General features: G+C 42.5%; 1 protein-coding gene and 1 long non-coding RNA gene across 3 annotated transcripts in view; one reads left to right on the plus strand and one right to left on the minus strand.

The window, feature by feature from the left end:
- Window positions 1–6,968, minus strand: part of Slc22a15 (solute carrier family 22 member 15) — a 61,782-nt gene extending 54,814 nt beyond the window's left edge. For both annotated transcript variants that reach the window (XR_002213789.2, XM_020186478.2), the window contains exon 1: window positions 6,810–6,968. Coding sequence is in view for 1 of the 2 variants with exons in the window: in XM_020186478.2 (XP_020042067.2) it covers window positions 6,810–6,896 (87 nt within the window). In the remaining variant the exon portion in view is untranslated. The remainder of the gene's footprint in view (window positions 1–6,809) is intronic.
- Window positions 6,969–6,973: 5 nt separating this feature from the next.
- LOC141414915 (uncharacterized) lies at window positions 6,974–15,382 on the plus strand. The gene is made up of 3 exons (XR_012439901.1): window positions 6,974–7,417; window positions 9,281–9,344; window positions 11,777–15,382. It is a non-coding gene; the product is annotated as an uncharacterized lncRNA (long non-coding RNA).
- The last annotated feature ends 4,912 nt before the right edge of the window (window positions 15,383–20,294 follow it).

A 20,294-nucleotide genomic window follows, 5' to 3' on the forward strand; every position in this document is an offset into this window, starting at 1 on the left:
CTGATGAGCTGGGAGCTGGCAGCTCATGCCTGTAATCTTGGCTACTCAGGATGCAGAGATCAAGAAGATCGTGGTTTGAAGCCAGCAGGGGAAAATAGTTCAAGAGACCCTATCTTGAAAATACCCAACACAAATAGAGCTGGCAGAATAGCCCCAGTGGTAGAGTACCTGCTTGCAAGCGTGAAGCCCTGAGTTCAAACCTCAGTACCACCAAAGAAAAAAATAGTGATGGCGCACCATGGAATCAAGAACAAAGAAAAGTGGATATCCCTGGAGGAGGTAAAAAAAAGTGTTTCCCTCTTAGACATTGATTTGACAGAGAGGGAATGTCTCTGTGGAAAACATTACAGGTGAGAATGAAGATAAATTTCGAAGTAAAGGAAAGGAGTTGGTAAGGTTACACCAAATGGCCCTCAGTTTTATCCATGAAGAGGGGACGATGAACATGGAGAAGGAGAGCAGAGCAATCAGAAATTTGGAACTGAGAAAGGCAGTTATCAATCAACAGCAAGAACTGAAGTCCAGAACAAAAGAAAAGCCCAATACCACAGGCTGTGTGGGATTTTACACTGAGAAAGAGAGGAAACAGACAAATGCAGTGAAAGAGAACTAAATGTGCAAATTATGGTACAGCCATATATACAAGTACCATGCTGCAGTTATTAAAAATGTAAGGGTCACTTCTGAGCCCAGCGAGGCAACGAGACAAAATTGGGTTACGGTGCACATTTCCATAAAAAATATAAAAAATGCATATTCACATAATACCCACACATTTTCTTTTCAGGTGGCAGAAGCTCTGATGGTTATTTCTGCTTTCTTTTCTAGAGTCTCTATTTCTACACTCGCTATATACTGCTTGTGGCATAGTTGGTAATTCCTATGAACGCAGACACTGGCATACATGAGTGTTTGTTTGGTCAAGGAAGTCAGTGAAGATATGGCCCAGTTCTGTGTGTCTTGGATCTGATGATCTTTTGCTCCTAAGACAGCCTCTAATTATAGTGAGGAACCAGCCTAGTGTTCTGAAAACCTCAAGGTTAACAAAGTACAGCAATTATGACTAGGTACTGGCTAACTTTAAGAAAACTTAAACTTGCAAAACGAATTAAACTCTCAAGATCCAGCCATTTCCACGTGCACAGTGGAGACAAGGGGTCGCTCAGTCATCTTGCAGCAGAGTGGCACAGTGTCTGAGTCCATTGTCCTTCAGTCCCATTCCCGTTGCCTGTTTTCATATTTTTGATGACATCTTCTGTGTGTTCCTGGAACCTAATGCCTTCTCGGTCTGGGGACATGTCAAGCAGCTGTGAGTGGCCTTGGGTCTACAAAAGCATCAAGCTAGCTGCTTTCCAAAACACATTCCATCTCTCCAGCTGTTCCAGGCCCAAAGGAGCCCTCTACACTTTTTGGAGGCCTCCTCTGTCTCCCCACTGCCTCCCTGGAAGGAAATCAGGGTCTAACAGATTTGCAACGTTACCTGCTTTACACCAGGGGGCAGTGTCTGCCTGAAGACAGCCACTCTTCCTGAGGGTGCACAGAGGGAAGTGTGGCTTTGGTCTCTCTGACCTGCAGGGCCCCACCCACCTCAACTGGTGGAAGGAACACCAGGCAGAAAGTCCCAAGTTCATCCTAAACTCTGAAGAGGCCCACCCATCGTCTGTCTAAATATGAAGGTAGGAACAGCATAAAACTTGTTCAAATAGCAGAGAATGTAAGTAGATGGTCACGTGTCTTGGGGTCAACATAGGGAAATGGTCACTAAGAGTTGCACAGGTTCTTGCAATGGCTGAGTCCGTGGTGGTGCTGAGGGCTGGTCTTAATGACTGTAATACAATAAGGTCATCACCAAGGTGTACAGTGTGATTCTCCTCACTTACTTATGGCAAGGGGTTTAGAAGAACCAGTTATCATCTCAGCCCCAGGAGGTGACTTCCTGTGAATCTTCTGTGGAGGGAAGGACATGGTGACAGATATGGCATGGTGACAGCGGTTCTACGCAACCTTTATTAAGGACACTGCACAAAACTCACTCTACCTGACCCACCTGTGTTAAATGACCACAACTCATGGCTGTGATGAATTAAAGGACTATCAACTGAAAATAATGAGCCATTATTTTCATAAACCAAATTGTAGCATTCGCTCCCAAATATAAGTACCTTGTTTTCATTACTGTGTTATTACTTGGAAAAGCAAAATGAATAAAATAAGACTCGTGAACCCACTATCATAAGGAACAAATGATAAAAATTTATGTTTGCTTCAGATTTTAAAATAAAATATTACAGGCCAGACTGTAATAGACACCCCACAGAAGACAACCAGTCACATGAACTGAGTGGACTTCTACTGCACGCATTCATGCTTCTAAATTATGTATATGCATTCATAAACTAAATATAGTAGTATATTTTAAATTCTTGTGTTAAGAATGATACTTTGATTATATTAAAATTTATATTGTATTTATCACTTTGCGTATTTTCTTTCACTTAGCATTTGTGTTTTAGAGTTCATCCACTCAGCTGTATGCAGGTCTCATCTGTTCATTTTAGGTGATGTATTCACTCTGTCATCCTTCAGCTACACTTCATCCAGTCTCTTCCTGAAAGTCATTTAGGTGCTTTCTAATTTTTGTTATTATAGACACAACTGTAATAAATACCTCCCTATACACATGTTCACAATGGACCAGAGAGTTTGTGTCTAGGAGTTCAATGCCTGGTTTTAATTTTGCTAACTGCTACCAAGTTTTATTTTTCCTCATTTTAATCACACTTGTACTGTTAGACTTCAATGTTTGCTACTATAATAAGTGTGAAATGATATTTCGTCGTCATTTTAATATGGCTGCCCCTGATGACCAATGAAGGCAAACATCTTTTCATGTGTTGACTATGGTCTATTCGTCTTCCGCAGAGTACCTGTTCACTCACTGCACTTTCTAAAATGTCAAGAAAAGATATTTACTGCAAGCATCATATTAACGCCTTGGTAGTTCTAGGATTTGAAAAGTAAAGTTGGGTTATTTAGGGTTTTCCATAAAAATAATGCATTCCTGGATACTAGGCTCAAGATGGGGTTCACAGCACAGCATCAGCAGGGGAAGCTAATGCTTGTCACAGGTTACATGTTCCTATTGACTAAGGGATGACTTGAATTCTCTGCAAATTATACTACAACCTATGATTCATGATCCTGAGGAAAACTCCAGCTCTTGAGGGCTGGTGCCCCTGACTTAGAACAAAGAAGCAGGGTCATTTTTGTTTTATGTCTAAGAGAAGCAAGAAAGATGAATTGTATTCTAACCTGCCTTTTCCAGACAGCCTGGTAACAAGCGCACACACACACACACACACACACACAAATACAAAACAGTAAGAAACACTAATAAACTAAGTAGAATTCATATTTAAACAGCACAAATAACTCTCACTTAGGGAAGACAAGTGCATTTTGAAGTTAAGAATTTTTTTGACTGTCTGGGCACGGGTGGCACACACCTGTATCCTAGCTACTTGGGAAGCTGAGATCTAGAGGACTGCAGTTTGAGGCCAGCCTGGGAAAAAGTTCTGGAGCTCCATGTCAACCACTACCTGGGCCTGGTGGTGTGTGCCTGTCATCCCAAGGTACTCAGGAGGCTGAGATCAGGAAGATTGAGCTTCCAGGCCAGCCTGGGGGAAAAAAAAGTTTGCAAGACCCCCATCTCAATGGAGGAAAAAAAAAAAAGCTGGATATGGTGGTGTGTGCCTGTCAACCTAGTGACATAAAATAGGAAGATTGCTGTCCAGGCTGGTCTGGGCAAAACAAGACCCTATCTCCAAAATAACCAGAACAAAAAGGACCTGAGGTGTGGCTAAAGCAGTAGAGTGCCTGCCTAGCAAGTGTGAAGCCCCAAGTTCAAACCCTGTTACCATCAAAGAGAGAGAAAGGGAGAGAGAGCAATAGCGAGAGAGACAGAGGGGGGAGGGGAGAGAGAGAAGTGTCTACTGCAATCCTTTCTCTTTATGAAGGTTAAGACTACACATTTCATCAGGGCATTTGCATTTTATACTAGAAAGACAGTGACAAAACCCTCATCTCTTCTTTCCACATCTGAAAGATGACCACTATAGTTTCTAGATTGTTTGCAAGATGTAGAAGACCAGTCTCCAGGCAAAAGAAACTGGGTAGTGAGGTAACCAACACAGGAAAAAGAGTAGAGGGCAGGAAGAGGGAAGTGACAGGAGGGACTGCTCAGAGAGGAAGTCTATTCCTGGGATTCTTGCTTAGAATAAGAACATTCTCAAAGAAACCATCATCGATGAAGGCCACATATCATGCTACAATTCTGTTTTCTGTCTTAGATACTCCTATGCCGAAAGTGCATTTCAACTTGAAAGAACAAACTTAAAAGAATTTCGGAAGATTGAGGGCATCAATAATTCTAGAAAGCAGTTTCCCAAAGACCTTTAGAGGTGGCTTTGTCCACTGAGTTTGAACTTGGATGTACTTGAAGTAAAAGAAGTGAAACCCATTTTTAAAATAGCAATAGTCCTAGAGAAGGAAAACGTAAAAGCGTCTGTAAAGGCTCCATCTCTTCTCCCTTGAGTTCTGTGCCTCTGGGCTGGGGACAACCATTACCAAACCACAGTAAAGATGACAGCAATGCCTCCCCCGCTCCTTGGGCACTGGTTAGAGAGGTCCTATTATGTTAAAAGCAGATACACATCAATCTCTTTTCATTTAAGCCAGCTCTGTGTAAAGGACTTCTTACTTTTCCTTTGTTTGGGGAGGCAAAATCATCCATGGTACAAGTATATAATGGGTCTCCCAAACACTTGCACTTCATCAGCGAGCCAAGCTAGCCCAAAACACCTCTAAGCCACAGGCTCAGTAGAGTGACCTTTGGGGATCTTGACCCTCCTGGTTAGGCAGTTTTGGGTGGCCCTACAACTACTTGGATCCTACATCTCAGGGAGGAGACTGAGTGCACATGAACAAGTGGTGGCCATGACAAATTAATTCTTTCCTCCCTGGAGCCTTCTGCCGGTATAGGGGTAGCTTTAGGGTGTCTCCCCAGCCCCCACCCACAAGATCAACAGCCATTCAAGACCTGGTCCTGGATTGGCAAATATTGACTGTACATCAGCCAAGGTTTAGTGAACAATCGTGTTCAAGGGCTTGGAAGTCTCTGGTAGGAAAGTCTAAAAAACTGGGTCAACCATAAATAAAAGTAAGGGAAATGTTAGCAAGTCCTGGCTCAGAACATTCGTCTTTTCAATACCATACTACATTCAAGAAAAATTTACTCTGAGTCAGTGGACACCTGGCTAGGCAGGGAAGAGGATGATAACACAGGAAGTGGGTGGAGGGCAGGAAGAGGGAAGTGACAGGAGGGACTGCTCAGAGAGGAAGTCTATTCCTGGGATTCTTGGTTAGAATAAGAACATTCTCAAAGAAACCATCATCGATGAAGGCCACATATCATGCTACAATTCTATTTTCTGTCCTAAATACTCCTAGGCTTTCACGGGAAAGTGCATTTCATCCTAAAAGAACAAACTTCAAAAAACTGCAGAACATTGCATATTTGTGATCTGAAAGTTGTGCTGCTAAGAGAAAGAACTGTCTGCATACAGCAGTCCACCATTAGAACTGTTTTTCTGGCTGGTGATAAAATCAACGGAACTTTTGAGCATTTTAATGGAAAGAGAATCAGTACATCAGCCTGTATCTCCCTATCTTCCTGTGGAGCCTTACGCAAAGTTTGGCGGTGTTTGCACTCGTGACCACCCCGCATTTCTTGTGCAATAATCATCGCAACTGCTAACTAACTGCTAACTAACTGCTAACTAACGGCTTAACCGTTAGCTCCTCCCCCCGACCCCGCCCCCCCAGCCCGTCATGATGAGGACAGCGACAGCGGCCTCATGTCAAATGGGTCTTTTTAGTTGTACCTGACGAAGTTAAGCTGTAGTGACTTTTAGCATATGGAACTCCTTTTCGTTGGTGGTGGTGGTGCTGGGGAGCAAATCCAGGGCTTTGAGCAAGTGCTCTTCCACTGAACTACATGTACAGGTCTTGGGTTTTTTTGTTTGTTTTTTTTTTGAGACAGGATGTTGCTATGTAGCCTGGAACTCACAATCTCCTGCCTCAGTCTCCGCCAGGTGCTGGGATTTCAGGCATGCACCCCCACACGAGCTGGAACTCACATTTTTAAAGTTAGGGTGTGCAAGCAGGCTCTTAGAATTCTTTCTATCTGATGAGGAGGGGATTCCGCCTGGTAACCACACACTGTAGACAGCACTACGTGGCTTAGAAAAGTCCCAGCCCAAGGCTGGTCCCAGGGCTGAACGACCCAGCAGAACTTAAACCAAAGAAAACCAAAATTCGAAAATCCTGTGCACAGAAGACCCTGGAGTACGATGACCCCCCCTCAACCCCCAAAAAAATCTGGCAAGGGGATACCCAGAGCTCAAGGCGGCAGCCCCGCATCCCATCTATGTTGAGGGGGTTACCAGGGCTGTCTCTGTCCTAGATTTCAAGGTGACAGCGCCACAGGTTAGGGCATTTCCCTTTCGGTTGTGCAGGTAATACAGTTGGCACCGCGGATGAAGGCGCTCGGGAGGGAGCCGCAGCCCCCGCCCTCACTCCCCACTCGGCCTGGGGTGGCGGGACGGAACCGGAGGGGCGCTGCGGGCTCCGGGCCACCGCGGATGCCGCATCGCGGGGTGCGCGGGGCCGGGCCAAGGCCCGGAGGCCTGGGCGCGAAATCGGGCCGGGCGGGACCGGGCGGGAGGAGGTGGCGGGACCCGGGGACTCACCTGCAGCAGCACGGCCAACAGGAAGCACAGGTACATCTGGTAGATGCCCATCTCCCCCGCGGCCTGGAACGCTTCCTCCAGGTCCATGGCGGGCCCTGCGCGCCGCGCGCGGGCGCAATGGGAGTGCGGGGGCGGCGGCGGCGGCGGCGGCGGGGGTTCGGGGCGCGATGGCGGTGCAGGGACGCGCGCCCCGAGCCCCGGCCTCCCTGCTTCCCGGCCGAGAGAGCCGGGATGGGAGCGCGATAGCCGTGCGCGCAGCCCGGCCGCGGGAGGAGGAAGTGGGTGCGGCGCGGGGCGCTGCCTGCGATGGAGACCGCGCGGGAGGGGCCGGGTCCCCCGGCGCTCCGCCGCCACCGCCGCCGCGCGCCATTATCTGTCCTCTTGCGCAAACCAGTTGAATGCGGGGCGCGCGGGGTTCTAGCGCCTTGGGAGGAGAGCGCCCAGCGATCTTGGGAACCCTGACCAGCCCTCGGCCTCCTGGGGACAAGTATGCAGACAGCCATGCCGAGGACCCAGAGAGAGGCCTGCTTACAGAGGGAGGCGAGAGGCACAAAGGAAACATAGAAGACGAAAGAAAAATCTTTGGGCAGGACACGATGGTTGCCAAGGTATCTCAAGTGAGGTTGCTGTCAGGCTGCAGAGGTGACAAGGCCAAGGGACACTGGTCCCCTGCCTTAGTCCCCTCGTACCACTATCCCAAGGCTGTTTGTTTGTTTACTGTCTTTTTAACAGCTGCGTAGTATTCCATTGCCCAAACCATGACCACTCCAGTATGTTGAACGGAAATAGTGACCAGCGGGTGTCCTTGTCTGGCCAGCGTCCCTGTTAATGCTCTGAAAATTCTCCGTTAATCGTGTCTATTGTAGTTTATTGGTAGCTCCCCATTACTGATCAGTGCCTGGTTATTTTAGCAATTATTGTGAGGGTTTTTTTTGGAGGCCTTGTGTTTGAATTCAAGGCCTTGAATGCCAGGCGCTTATTACGGCTTGAGCCACTCCACCAGCCCTATTTTAGCAATTAAAGGAATGCTGGACTGTACAATTACAGTGGCCTCTCCGTTAACCATCTGGAGTTAGCTTTTTTTTTCTTTTTCTGCTCAGAGAGGGCTGGGGGGTGGAGGGATCTAGAAACGTTTTTATTTCATTTACTTTTCCTGTTGTTTTTGGAATAAACGTGTGTACTTTGTTCTTTTAGGGTTTTAAAAATCACACTATAGCTGTATTTTATGTCTCATTTTTCATTTTTAGTATTGTTTGTCTTTTTTTGTATCATTGTTCTTGGGAGTTTTGTCTGCATAATTATTGTTGGTTTATTGAGACAGGGGGTCCCTGTTGTAGCCCAGGCTGACCTGGAACTCGTGATTCTCCTGCCTCAGCCACCTGACTGCTGGGATTGCACGCAGTGCCACCAACACAGCTTACTTTATTATTTTTTAAATAACAAGATTTTTGTGTGTGTGTTTTTTTTCTATTTCTTTTTACAAAGAAGCACAGAACTATATTGCAGATATTAGTATGTATAGCTCATGGATTATATGAATTCTTTATTGTACTTAGTTTTGTTACTTTGTAATTCTTTTAACTAGCTAAGTAAATTACTTTTAGATTTAGTTTATTTGCCTTCGGTTGTCTTTGTACTCTTCAGTTCTCTTTGAAGAATAATCTGAGCTGGAGCTGTGGCCCAAGAGGTGGAGTACTTGCTTGGCAAGTACATGGCCCTGAGTTCAAGCCCAGGTCTGCAAGGATGATAATTAAATGAAAGGATCGTCACATGGAAGTGTCTACACTTCTGTCTAGGTACTACGGTATTTTTTTGCCCTACGTGGTAAGCAAGTGTGTCTACCACTTGAGCCACCCCCACCCCAGCCCTTCGAAAGTTTTGATTTGAAGTACTTTTTTCTAAAAAATTAAAATTGATTTCATGACATTATAATTTACTCTTTTATCCATCAACTCTTTTAGTGCATTTTTTTAAGTTTTCTGTTAAACATTGTTACCATGTTTAACCATTTTTATTGGTAATTATTCATTTAAATGTTTAATGGACAAAAGTAATATTAAATCTGGGAAGTTATCCAAGCTTTCCTGCGACCTAATATGTAGTTATCATTTAAAAACTCTATCTTATGCATTGAAAATAAGATAGGGTTCAAGATTCTCTTTAATCCATTAGATCAAACTTGTTAATTTTATTAAAGTAGCTTGTATTATTACTAAATTTTCCTGTGACTATACCAATTTTTAATAAAGGTATCAAGGTCTTCCAAAAATAATTGTCTCTTTTGCATTTTTAAGTTCTCTTTTTATCTCTGTAGGTACTAGTTAAATCATTCATTTTATCCTGATGAAACAGCTCTTTTCTCTTTCAATGTTTTTCTCCTTCGTTTTTATCTTACCGTGTACTAATTTTATTCCATTACTTTTTGCACGTCATCTTTTTATTTTCATCCTTTTGGTTTTGTTCTGTTCTAGGCATGTTTCTGGAAGATGGACTTCTTTTTTCCTATCCAGTTTGACAGTTTCTGGTTTTTAATAGGTGAGTAAGTCCATTTACATTTATTGTGAATGATAGGATTGAAATATTTCTGTCACCTCACTTTGTGTTTTCGGTTTATCACTTTCTTTCTTTTTAGCTTTCCGGCCATCTGTTGGATCAGTTAAACAACCTTTTTGCTGCCTCTTCCAGAGGAGCAAATTTTGGGAGCTATTTTGCTATTTTGGAAGCTATAGGTTGCATTATCATTGTTGTTGTTATTGTTAAAAATAATATTATTGTCATTATTTTGATAGTTACTGTTACACTTTTTTTTTTCCATATTGGGATTTGAACACAGGGCCTACACTTTGAGCCACTCTGCCAGCCTTTTTTGTGATGATATTTTTCAAGATAGGATCTTGTGAACTATTTCCCTGGGCTGGCTTTGAACCTGGATCCTCCTGATTTCTACCTCCTGAGTAGTTAGGATTACAGGTGTGAGCCACTGATGCCTGGCTACTCTTACATTTTTAATATCCACATACTGTTAATATGACACACTGTTCCACAATGCTGGTACTTATTTAATATGTCAATTCTTTTTTCAAATTAGCCAAGAACTTCTACCAGATTTCAAGAGTTCTGTGTCTAAGGAAACTTAGAAGGACATAAAGATGTTATGTTCTGGAAAATTTTGTTAGGTGTCTCAAGAAGAGAGTATCATGTCAAAAGTACTGATACGGAAGATTCCTGGGAAGTTTTTCAATTGGAAAAAAATTAAAGCCAGGTACCAGTGGCTCACACTTGTAATCCCAGGTTACTTGGGAAGCTGAGATTAGAAGATCACAGTTCAAGGCCAGCCCCAGGCAAAATAGTCCACAAGACCCCAACTCAACCAATAACTGGGCATGGTGGTGCATACCTCAGTCATCCCTGTGTCTGGGAAGCACCAAATAAGAGAATCACTCCAGGCTAGCCTAGGCAAAAAGCAAGTTGCTATCTCCAAAATAACCAGAGCAAAAAGGGCTGGGGGTATGGTCCAAGTGGTAGAGTGACTGCCTTGCAAGCACAAAGCCCTGAAGTCAAACCCCAGTACAGCCAAAAGAGAAAAATGAGAAGCAATGGTCTCATTGTTAAGAAAAATTATCCTTAACTTGGAAATATTGAAAAACCCAGAGTATGATCTGTTGTTTTTTCAATGAAGTAATGAAGTATTTATTGTTCAATAGGCTTAATTCTGTATCCTTTACCTGTTTTTGACTTTCCTGTTAGTATTAAAAAGAGACAACCAGCCGGGCACTGGTGGGGTAGCTCACACCTGTAATCCTAGCTACTCAAGAGGCAGAGATCAGGAGGATCGTGATCCTCCAGCCCAGATCCTGTCTCAAAAAAGAAAAAAAAAGGGGGGGTGGGAAGTGGAGCTGGTGGAGTGGCTTAACATGTAGGCCCTGATTTCAAATCCCAGTACCAAAAGAAAAAGACAACTAATGTGAAGTTACAGGCCAGCCTGTTGATATGTGGTAGAGAAACAAGTGATTATGTCCAGTAGGAAAGATCACCTGTGATCTCAGTGCCTTCTGGAATTTTAATTCACTTTGTATATAATGTAGGAACAGCATGCTAACATTCTTTGCTCTGTGCACAAGCATTCCTTCAAATGCTACTAGAACTCTCTTTACCTTCCTGGTAGTTCCATCACCACTTATGGAACAGAATAAACTCTTCCACCTTGGGCTCATTCCATTTTGGAAAAAGAGTCATGTTTTTCACGGTGGAAATTTTTTTTCCTTGACATCATGATGTGTTTGAGAGAAAAAGCAATTACTAAAATTAATATTTTATATGAAATACAATTAAATTAAAACATTGTTAAGTAGAAGTTGGGCTGTTTTATTTAATCCTTATAAATTTACACATGTGAAGTTGATCCAGAATTATTCTATATATTTGGTATTTATTCACTTACACTGGGGCCAGAAGCAATGGTGATGTGAGAAGAGAATTTGCACCCTGAGGAGTGTCTGAAATGAGGTCTCCTGGGCTGTGCTCAGGAGCTGGACACTTGCGACAGGTGACCCCGGGATCCAAAGGACTGTCCTAAGCTGGAGTGATGCGACCTAAGTCAGCTGAGGGTAGCCACGTGACACCGGTTGAGACACTGTAATGGCCCTGGCAAACCCAGAGGAGAGCTTAAACCAGCAGGGTGTCAACACAAACGGAGAAAGGAAGGCAAACTTAAAGTAAACCAACAAAAAAATTTATAGTGATTGCATTTTACAAACGCAAGCGGGGAGAACCGGGTGATAATTTCCATGTTTAGCCACAACAGACAGACTGGGAGGGCATGGAGGTGCTATTAACTGAGATGGAGAGCCCTAACAGTGGAGTAGGTTTGTGGTGGAAGGTTAGGCCAGGAATGGTGGGGCTGATGGGCATTGCTCTTTTAAATGACTGTTTCCCCTTTAAGATCCTGCAATTCCCGCTTAACCCAGCCAGGTCCCTGCTGGATCTCCGTGCCCTAATTTGCGGGCCGCCTCTGAGCATGCGCGGGAGGAAGAGCCTGACTGATGAAAGCGCTCCTGAGGGTCAAGGTGTTGGATCTGTGGCTTCTACCGCAGAGTTCCTCCGCGCAGAGCACATCGTCTCCATCCGACCATTTTTCTTCTTTTTACATAAGTCTTTTTCTACCACGGTTTTCTAGTACTTCTGTCTTCCTTTTGTAATTCAGGAGTCATGCACAACTAGTCTATTTAATAATAACAACTTAAAATAATGTTTAAAGTACAGTTTCTATCAAATGCACACCCTTTGGTCCATGAGAGAAAAGAGAAAGATTAACTTTGGTAAATTGCATCGAAAGCAGATGTCATCAGTGTTTTTTTATTATTATTATTATTATTATTATTATTATTACAAATCCTGTGCACCTAACCACTGTCATGTCTTGTGGTTCATGGATAATTGGTGTCTCTGGTGGCCACTGAAACCTGGGGTATGAGATTATAGATTTCACGTATGTTAAAGTATTCTTCCAAACCCTTGGAAAGCATTGTTCTTTACCAGCCTAAATGTACCTAGAAGTACTGCATTTTTTAAAAATCTGAAGAGTATTTGTCCTCTGTGAAAAACCTTCATTCGTGCAGAGATAACATGTCAAAGCAACATTCCTTCATAAAGATAGCCAAAGAACAGATATCAGTGTCAATAATAAATTGATACAAACACAGACAGGTGATGAGAATAAACAGATCACCAAAGAGCTAGATGTGTTTCTGAGTAGATGTCTGGGAGGAAGGAGCAAGACAAGAAAGGAAAAGACCAGCAAAAAAGAAATGGAACCAACAGTGAGATGGATGTTTGGCCTTTCATTCAACAAATGTTGTTAAGTGGGTGAAAAACAAATATTAAAATAGGTTGGAATTTAATTTGGAGAAATTGGCCATTTCTATGCCTCAAGCTTTAGCAGTAAAACCAAAGAGTATAAATAGAGCAAGGTCTAAAATTCAGGAGGTGAAGGGAGAGAGATGAAATATGAGGGAAATTAGCCATTAATTATGTTTGAATTTTAAAGAGTGTTTTGCTTGCTGAGAGCCCAATTTTGCATGTTGTCCAAGAAGGCACAGAGCTTAGATAATACTGCATTTATTTAATTCAATAAATTCATTCCTGAGTGCCCATCTTTATTGAAAATGGCAGTGGTGGTGTTCCTCATTTTGATATCGTTGCTGCTGCTGGGTCTTACATAGAGTTCTTACAACTAGGAAAGCACATGATGGATTTACTCTACCCCTGGCGTCAATCATTTGAGGCCATGCTTCAGTAGGGTAGATAAAAATTGGTCCTAGACAGGGGCAAGTGCCTCACCGTTTCCCAATATTCAAATATGGATGCTTACTAGGACTGTGTGAACCAGTTTAGTGGGTGGGGTATTGCACATGACCTACATATCCACAGGTTCACCCCACTGGGCTGTATTTAGTAAGACCAGCAGTTTATACGGCTTTCAGAAAATAGGAGGCCAAAGTAGATTTCAGAGAAACAAGTTTGATAAACTTGATCTACTCAGGTTCAGAAAGGAGGGGTCATGACTTCTAAAAGATTCTAGAAGTCCTAAGTATTAACCTTAATTCCACCATGGGTGGTTGAGGGGTTGGAGGTGTGCAGCTCAAGTGTTAGAGCACCTGCCTAGCAAGTGTGAGGTCCTGAGTTCAAACCCCAGTACTGCAAAAAAAAATAGGGGGGTTGGTTGAGCACTCGTTCCTAAGGATGGTGGTAAACAGGTCAAAGTACCCCACCCCCTCCCCTGTCCCCTGCTTTCCTGTGAAGGGCTTGTCCTTGGCAGCAGTAGAGGAGGGATAGATGGGGTGGAAACAAGGAAGAGGGAGTTACAGATTGTGAAAATCATGTGTGCTGCTTATCATGAAATCAACCCAAAACAGCACTGTGAAACAAGCAGATTAAAGGCGGCTGAGGTCCATTAAGTCTTCCTCAGGCTAATGGCTCTTCTCCCCTGGGTTAGTTGCCTTGGAAGGATGTAGCCAGATCTTCTCCCCGCTGTGGCAAAATCACTTAGTAAAAAGCTCCATTAATGCACAAATTCACAAAAAGAATCGCATGATTTTCAGAACCAAATTAATTCCTAATTTACTGGCGTGTGGCTATTTGAGCCAAAAGATCAGATTGCATTTTAAACAATGTAAACCAGCTTCTTCCTCAGCCTTGATTTGCATAAGAAGTGTCTTATTCTCAGCCAAACAGAGCCAATCAAATCCTCCTGTAACTTTTCCCCTCCTACATAAGACTTCAAATATTCTCAGTGTCATTTTCCAGTCCTATAGATACTTTGTGTGGCCAAGAATCTTCTTCACCTTTTTCTTAGTCATAGGACTGTTTACAAATCTAATGGAAGTTATTCTAGGCTTTTATAGAAAAATGGGGGTGTGAGACAAGGTGCTGGCATACACACACACACACACACACACACACACACATTTTGAATACCATAGTGTTAAAAAATCACAGAGTCTAACCCAACATTATGTAAGAAATGATAAATCTCAGGGAGGTTAAATGAATGCTGACAATGGCTAAGGCACATACCAAAAGTCAGTCAGTACTTGACACCAACTTCCCAAAAGTTTGTGTCCCCCTGTCCTCATCCCACCACCAGAGACCACTCTTAGATGTATGTTCCCATCTGGGAGTCACTTTTTTTCTTATCTGGAAATATTAATATATAACAACATTATCTTTGTGTCACATTTGATTCCTTTGTAAATAGTGTAAAGGATCCACAAAGATGTTAGTTAAGGCTGAGATTTAAGCTGAAGGAGACTTTCTCAAACAGAAACTCCAGTTGGCCCTGCCTAGGAGCTGTGGATGCATCACAGACACTGCAGACAGCACTCTCCTCTGCTATGGTTGAAGCTGGAAAATGGAATCATTTTTCTTACTTTCCTTGGTGGGTTTTTTACTCAAGGACCATTCTGCTTTTAACCTGAAGCACGAGGCCATGAAGATGCTCACCGTCATACCTGTTTCTTAGTGTGCTGGAAAGTCTAGCATATGGCTAATTATAGTCTACACCTCTTAAGTGCTCTGACAACCCACTAAAGACTTGTTTCCTCCCTTCAGCTTCCTGTTTGTAGCCATTTTTGCAGACAAAGCAGTAAACAATTCCTTTGGAGTTACTTTTTAAATTTCAGGTGATGATAAAGATGATGATTTTCTACCTGGGTTGTTAACAGTGGCTTCTCAGCCTAGTTTGTTGAATGACTATTGTCCTAATGCTGTGGCATTTGCCACTTACAAGTGTCCTGTGGACCAGTTTTCCTTTTCTTCTCTATCATCCTCCCATGGTGAAGAAATGTTCATTAAGGATGGAATGAAGAACTGAGGTAAGTGAAGGAAAAATAAGGAAGATGAGATTTTAGAAACACAATGTGTTTAAAAATAAATCAATAGAAGCAATCACTAATAAACATATTTGAAGTCTTTGTTCTGTTTTATTTTTTTCCTTTTCAGCTCTGTGTGTTTGAGGCAAAAACAAAACAAAACAAAATGTGGTCTGTGGCAAACATGGTAACTCTCAAAATAACATGTAACAGAAAGATACTGCCTCAGTGTTAATTTAGTTTTTAATTTGTTACATATTAAGATGCAAGTTGATAACTAAACATCACTTAAGCAGAGAGGTTTTCTAGTTAATGAAGTGGTTTGCACAAGGGGAAGATGTTCTGACAGAGATGGTCTATCTGTTTGAGGCTGGATATAGAAGGGGAGGCTGGATTTCGTCCCTGGGCTCTCTGCTGGCTCTGCCAACAGGTGACCAGCTGGCAACAAATATCGGTGTGACAGCTCGATGCACTCAACTGAGACCCACATTTCTATTTTCCTTCATCTGGAGAGGAGCTGAAAACATGATCTCCGATTCCCTTACTGGCATGAGGAAGTGCAGAAAGTAATGAGCTTTCAGTTAATGATTCTATATCATAATATTGCTAATAATTTAGAATTTTTAAGTTTAAGTTGAGTACAGGTTGGGAATCCCTTACCCGAAATACTTAGGACCAGAAGTGTTTCAGATTTCATATTTTTTTCTCAGATTGTAAAATATTTGTATATACGTGATGAGCTCTCTTGGGAATGGGATACCAGATTGGACGAGAAATTTACTTACATTTCATAAACACCGTACACACATGGCATGAGGGTCATTTTATATAATTTTTTTTATCACATCTGCATTTTGACTGCTCCGTCACATAGGTCAGGAGGGTGGAATTTTCACTAGTGCATTAGGTTAACACACTTCTGGAACATGTCTGATTTTGGATTTTGGATCAGGGATGCTCAATCTGTAGCGACGTTTTAGAAACTAAAGTGATGGATGGATTTCATTAGTTCTCCACCATGTGGACAGACTTGGAAAGGCTAATAATATGGAAGATTTCAAATTTGCAAATTTGGCTTTAAGATCAACATTAATGGAATGCATCCTTCCTGAATGGGAATGCCCTGCTGAGCAAGAAAATTCAGCTCTTCTTCATTAACTCTCTCTTGCTTGATTTGAGCTAAACCCAACCTAGCTGCAGTAACTTCCACAAATATTTCAAATGAACATTAATGTTTTCCTTTTAATTAATATCTCTTCTCCTTATAAGGATGTCTTAATTCCCCTTAATGCTCCCTAGGGATAGTTTAAAAGGGCAAAGAGAGAGAGAGAGAAAGAAAAAAGAAAAGAAGAAACTATGACTAGCAGTTCTAAGAATCTGTACCAGTGAGGGTCAGTACCGGCCCACCTCAAGTTCAGATGAGCCAATCAGGAAGTTGGATCAAAACACCAAGCTATTCTGGAGAATGCATGGCCAGGTGCCTCCCTGCAGCCCCTGGTCCTCTGTGTGGAATGTCCTTGTACCCCACCTTTACAACATTAATGTCACACATTAGTTGACAAGTTTTGGGCTCCACCATGGGATTTCCATAATGCATGTGTGTCTTAAGGTTAAGTCTAGCTTCCCTTCTGTTCCTGCTTCCCTCCCCTTAGTCACCTTTCTATTCCTTCTCTCAGGTCATTGTTTTCACATTTCCACACACTAGAGAAAATGTGAGTCTGAGTCTGGCTTATCTCACTTAACATGATCTCGGTTCCACCGTTTTCCTGCAAGTGACATGATTTCATTCTTCTTTATGACTAACAGTGCTCTGTTGTGTATATGTACCACATTTTTAAAATTCATTCATCCATTTTTGGGTGAATCACATGGACTGATTCCATAGCTTGACTATTGTGAAGAGTGCTGCAATAAACATGGATGTGCGAGTGTCTCTATTGTGCACTGACCTCATTTCCTTTGCATATATCTCCAGAGTCATATGGTACTTCTATCTTTAGTTTTTTGAGGAACCTTCATAGTGGCTGCACTAATTTACATTCTCACCAAAAGTGTATAAGAGTTCCTTTTTCTTCACATCCTTCGTTGCCAGCATTTACATATATATAATCATTCTGACTGAGGCAAGATGGAATTTGAATGTATTTTAATTGTCATTTCCCTGATGGCTAAAGATAATTGAGCAATAATGGTACTATTGACCATTTGAGAAGTGTCTCTTCAGATCATTTACCTGTTTTTTGATTGGATTACTTGTTCTTTTATTGTTAAGTGTTCTGAGTTCTATAAATGTCACCTCTAGGAGACGCCATCTCTGTTTCTCCCTGTCATAGTGGTCTCTGTTTCTGTCATGGCCTGTACCACAGTTGGTAATTTTGTCTGTCCTCTTTATAATCAGTAAGCCAAGGCAAGGATCACAACTACCTTGTTCACAGTTGCTGAGGCGTAGTTGGTGTTAGGAAAACGCTGCACACCACACAAAAAGGAGGCTCATGAGAGGTATCTCATGTCTAAAAGTTTAATAAGCAGGCTGGCTGGCTGAGAGAAAATGGCACAGCAGCTTCTTTTGGCAGGTCTGGCCTTAAGTAGCATTTGAAAGAAAGCAAGGGCTAGGGACAGGCAAAGAGAGGTGGCAAGAGATAAGGGACAGTAGGCTTTGTTTTGCAAGGGATGAGACCAGCTGCAGTTTAGGCTGCAGAATGGTGGCAAGGGGCAGTTCTTATCATTCCCCCATTTTTTGTTTCTAAAAGAGAGTGAAAAGAAAAGGAATGGGTATTGGGGCGCAGTTTGATCCTCTGGCTGCTTCCGGCTGGTGGGGGGCATTGTATGGGGCGGGATCCTCAGGCTCCTGTGTCCTGGTGGGGGCCCTCATAGGAGTCCTCCGGATGGTTTTGGAGAGGTTGGTATCCCTGGAGGTACAACTGGTTAAACTTTTGATTAGCAATAGCAGACATGCAGTGTGATACAAGGGAGGAAGCTTAAGAATAGGAGAGCAAGAACACAGGCATCAGGATGGGCATTGGCCAGGAGAACCACTGTGAAATGTTCCCTAGAGGAGTCCAAGTGTCCATTCCTTAAGAGGTGCTGCCATTGGGGGATCTCATTGAGCCTGACAGCAGTGGGTGTTGTGAGAATGACCAGATGACGCCTGGTCCACCGAAGTCCCAATGGAGAGGGTAGAAGATCCTTTAAGAGAACAAGATCCCCTGGTTTAATAGAAATTGTTATAGGGTGGGGCAGGATCTGGTCTGCATGCTTTCTGAGAAGTTCCCTGAGAAGGTTAAGGTAAGGCAGGTAGTCAGCCAGAGGAGCAGAGTCTGTTGGAGGCAAGTTTCCTCAGAGAAATGGGTGGCCATACATTATTTAAGACCCAAATAGGAATATTAGGAGGAGCATAAAAGGTGTCTTGCTAAGGGACTGCATACCTAAGGGTCTAAATTCTGCAAAATCCTGTAACTCCCAAACTTGCTGTAAGCTGTCTTATGGTATGGGGGTTGGGAAATAGAAGATTGGGTTGATGCACTCATAACTCAGGGAGTGACTCTGTCCCTTTAAGGCCACACCTAGGTAGGTGACCTGTGGGAGGCAGGGGCTGTCAGGATTTAGGTTAAATGTAACACCTTTGGATATAAGAGAGTTTTAGCTCATTTTGTTTGTGTATAACTTTGTAAATGTTTGTACCATATTTAGATAAAGTATAGACACAACAGTGTTACAAGATGGTCATTTAAGACACATAAGCAAATATGTAAATGAACTCTGGTTTAGTAGTATTTAAAGCTTGACAAGATCAGCAGAAAACACAAACAACTTCTTTGATAAAGTCTTTTTCTGTAACAGTTTTGGTAGACTTTGCTCAGAGAAGAACAATATTAAGATAACCTTGTTATTTTATAGACATAGAGAATTTGATTTTAGTTTGACATGACCCTAAAAATCTTTTAGGCAACTCTTATATTCAACTTTAACTTTATTACACATTGAAGCTTTTTATTATATATTTTTAAAACTTACTTAGACCTTTATATAATATATTAAACCCTTTGATAGCTTGTCTTTATCCCTCCTATTTGAAACAATCTTTAGGACAAACCCTTTTTTATAAAATCCTTTCTCATCTAAAAACACTTTTTTTCCTTTAACTTTTTAAAAAAATACATTTATTATCTATCTATATCCTTTTTAGTTGTTTACTTTCTAACTTGTATTTTTAAATTAACTTTTATAAGAATTTTGAATTTATTATATGGACTGGAGTAATTAATTAGTAGCCCTTGGTGTTCTACGGAATTTATGGTAGGCATAAGGCCTCATTGTCCCTCAGGCTTGAGGGGATATTGTTTTGGGTGTGGAAACTGTGAGGGATTTTTGAGTATTATTTGAATAGGGAGGGCTGTCCAGGCTTGCCCTACACTCATCTCATCAGTCCACATTGTGGAATCTATTTGTTCCTGAAGGAGGGTCAGCAGAGATAGCTGCCTGGGAGGAGGAGAACTTGAGTTAGTTGTGATAGTAAATCCCATCCCAGCAGGGACACTGGAGTTTTAGGTACTACGAGGAAAGAGTGACAGAAGAGGAGGTCTCCCCAAGAGCAGGCCAGAGGCTGGGAAAACTAGTGCTCTAGGGGCTGGCCAGATTTGCCCTGAATGATAACTTTTGTCATTGGACTGGGGACCCGGAGAGAAAGGTAAAACAGAGAAATGAGCTCCACTGTCAAGCCAGAAAATGATCCTTTGGGTTTTTTTTGTCATAATGGCTACCATGAGGCCCCTCAACATTGATGCCAAGAAGTGGAGCGTGGACAGGGGGTTATGACCCATCAATCCCTAGGAGATGGCACCTTGCCTTCCATCTGGAGACAGGGGCACTTAGACCTCCAGTGGTCACCTTTGCAGAGAGGGTAGGGTCCTGGTTGGGGGTGGGGCTGTCTCCTGGGCTGTCCCCCCTTAAGCATTCTCTGCAGAAGTGCCCCTCCTGTCCACCATGGTAGCAAACTTGAGATGTAGGCCCCATTCGGGTTGGGGCATCAATGAAGTCATATCTCTTATCTTTCTCTCTATTAGTAATGTCCCAGTTATAATATATAGATATGGTTAGCTGTATTAGTTGATCCAAT

The sequence above is a fragment of the Castor canadensis genome, chromosome 12, assembly GCF_047511655.1.
Source record: "Castor canadensis chromosome 12, mCasCan1.hap1v2, whole genome shotgun sequence".
Taxonomy (NCBI): Eukaryota; Metazoa; Chordata; class Mammalia; order Rodentia; family Castoridae; genus Castor; species Castor canadensis.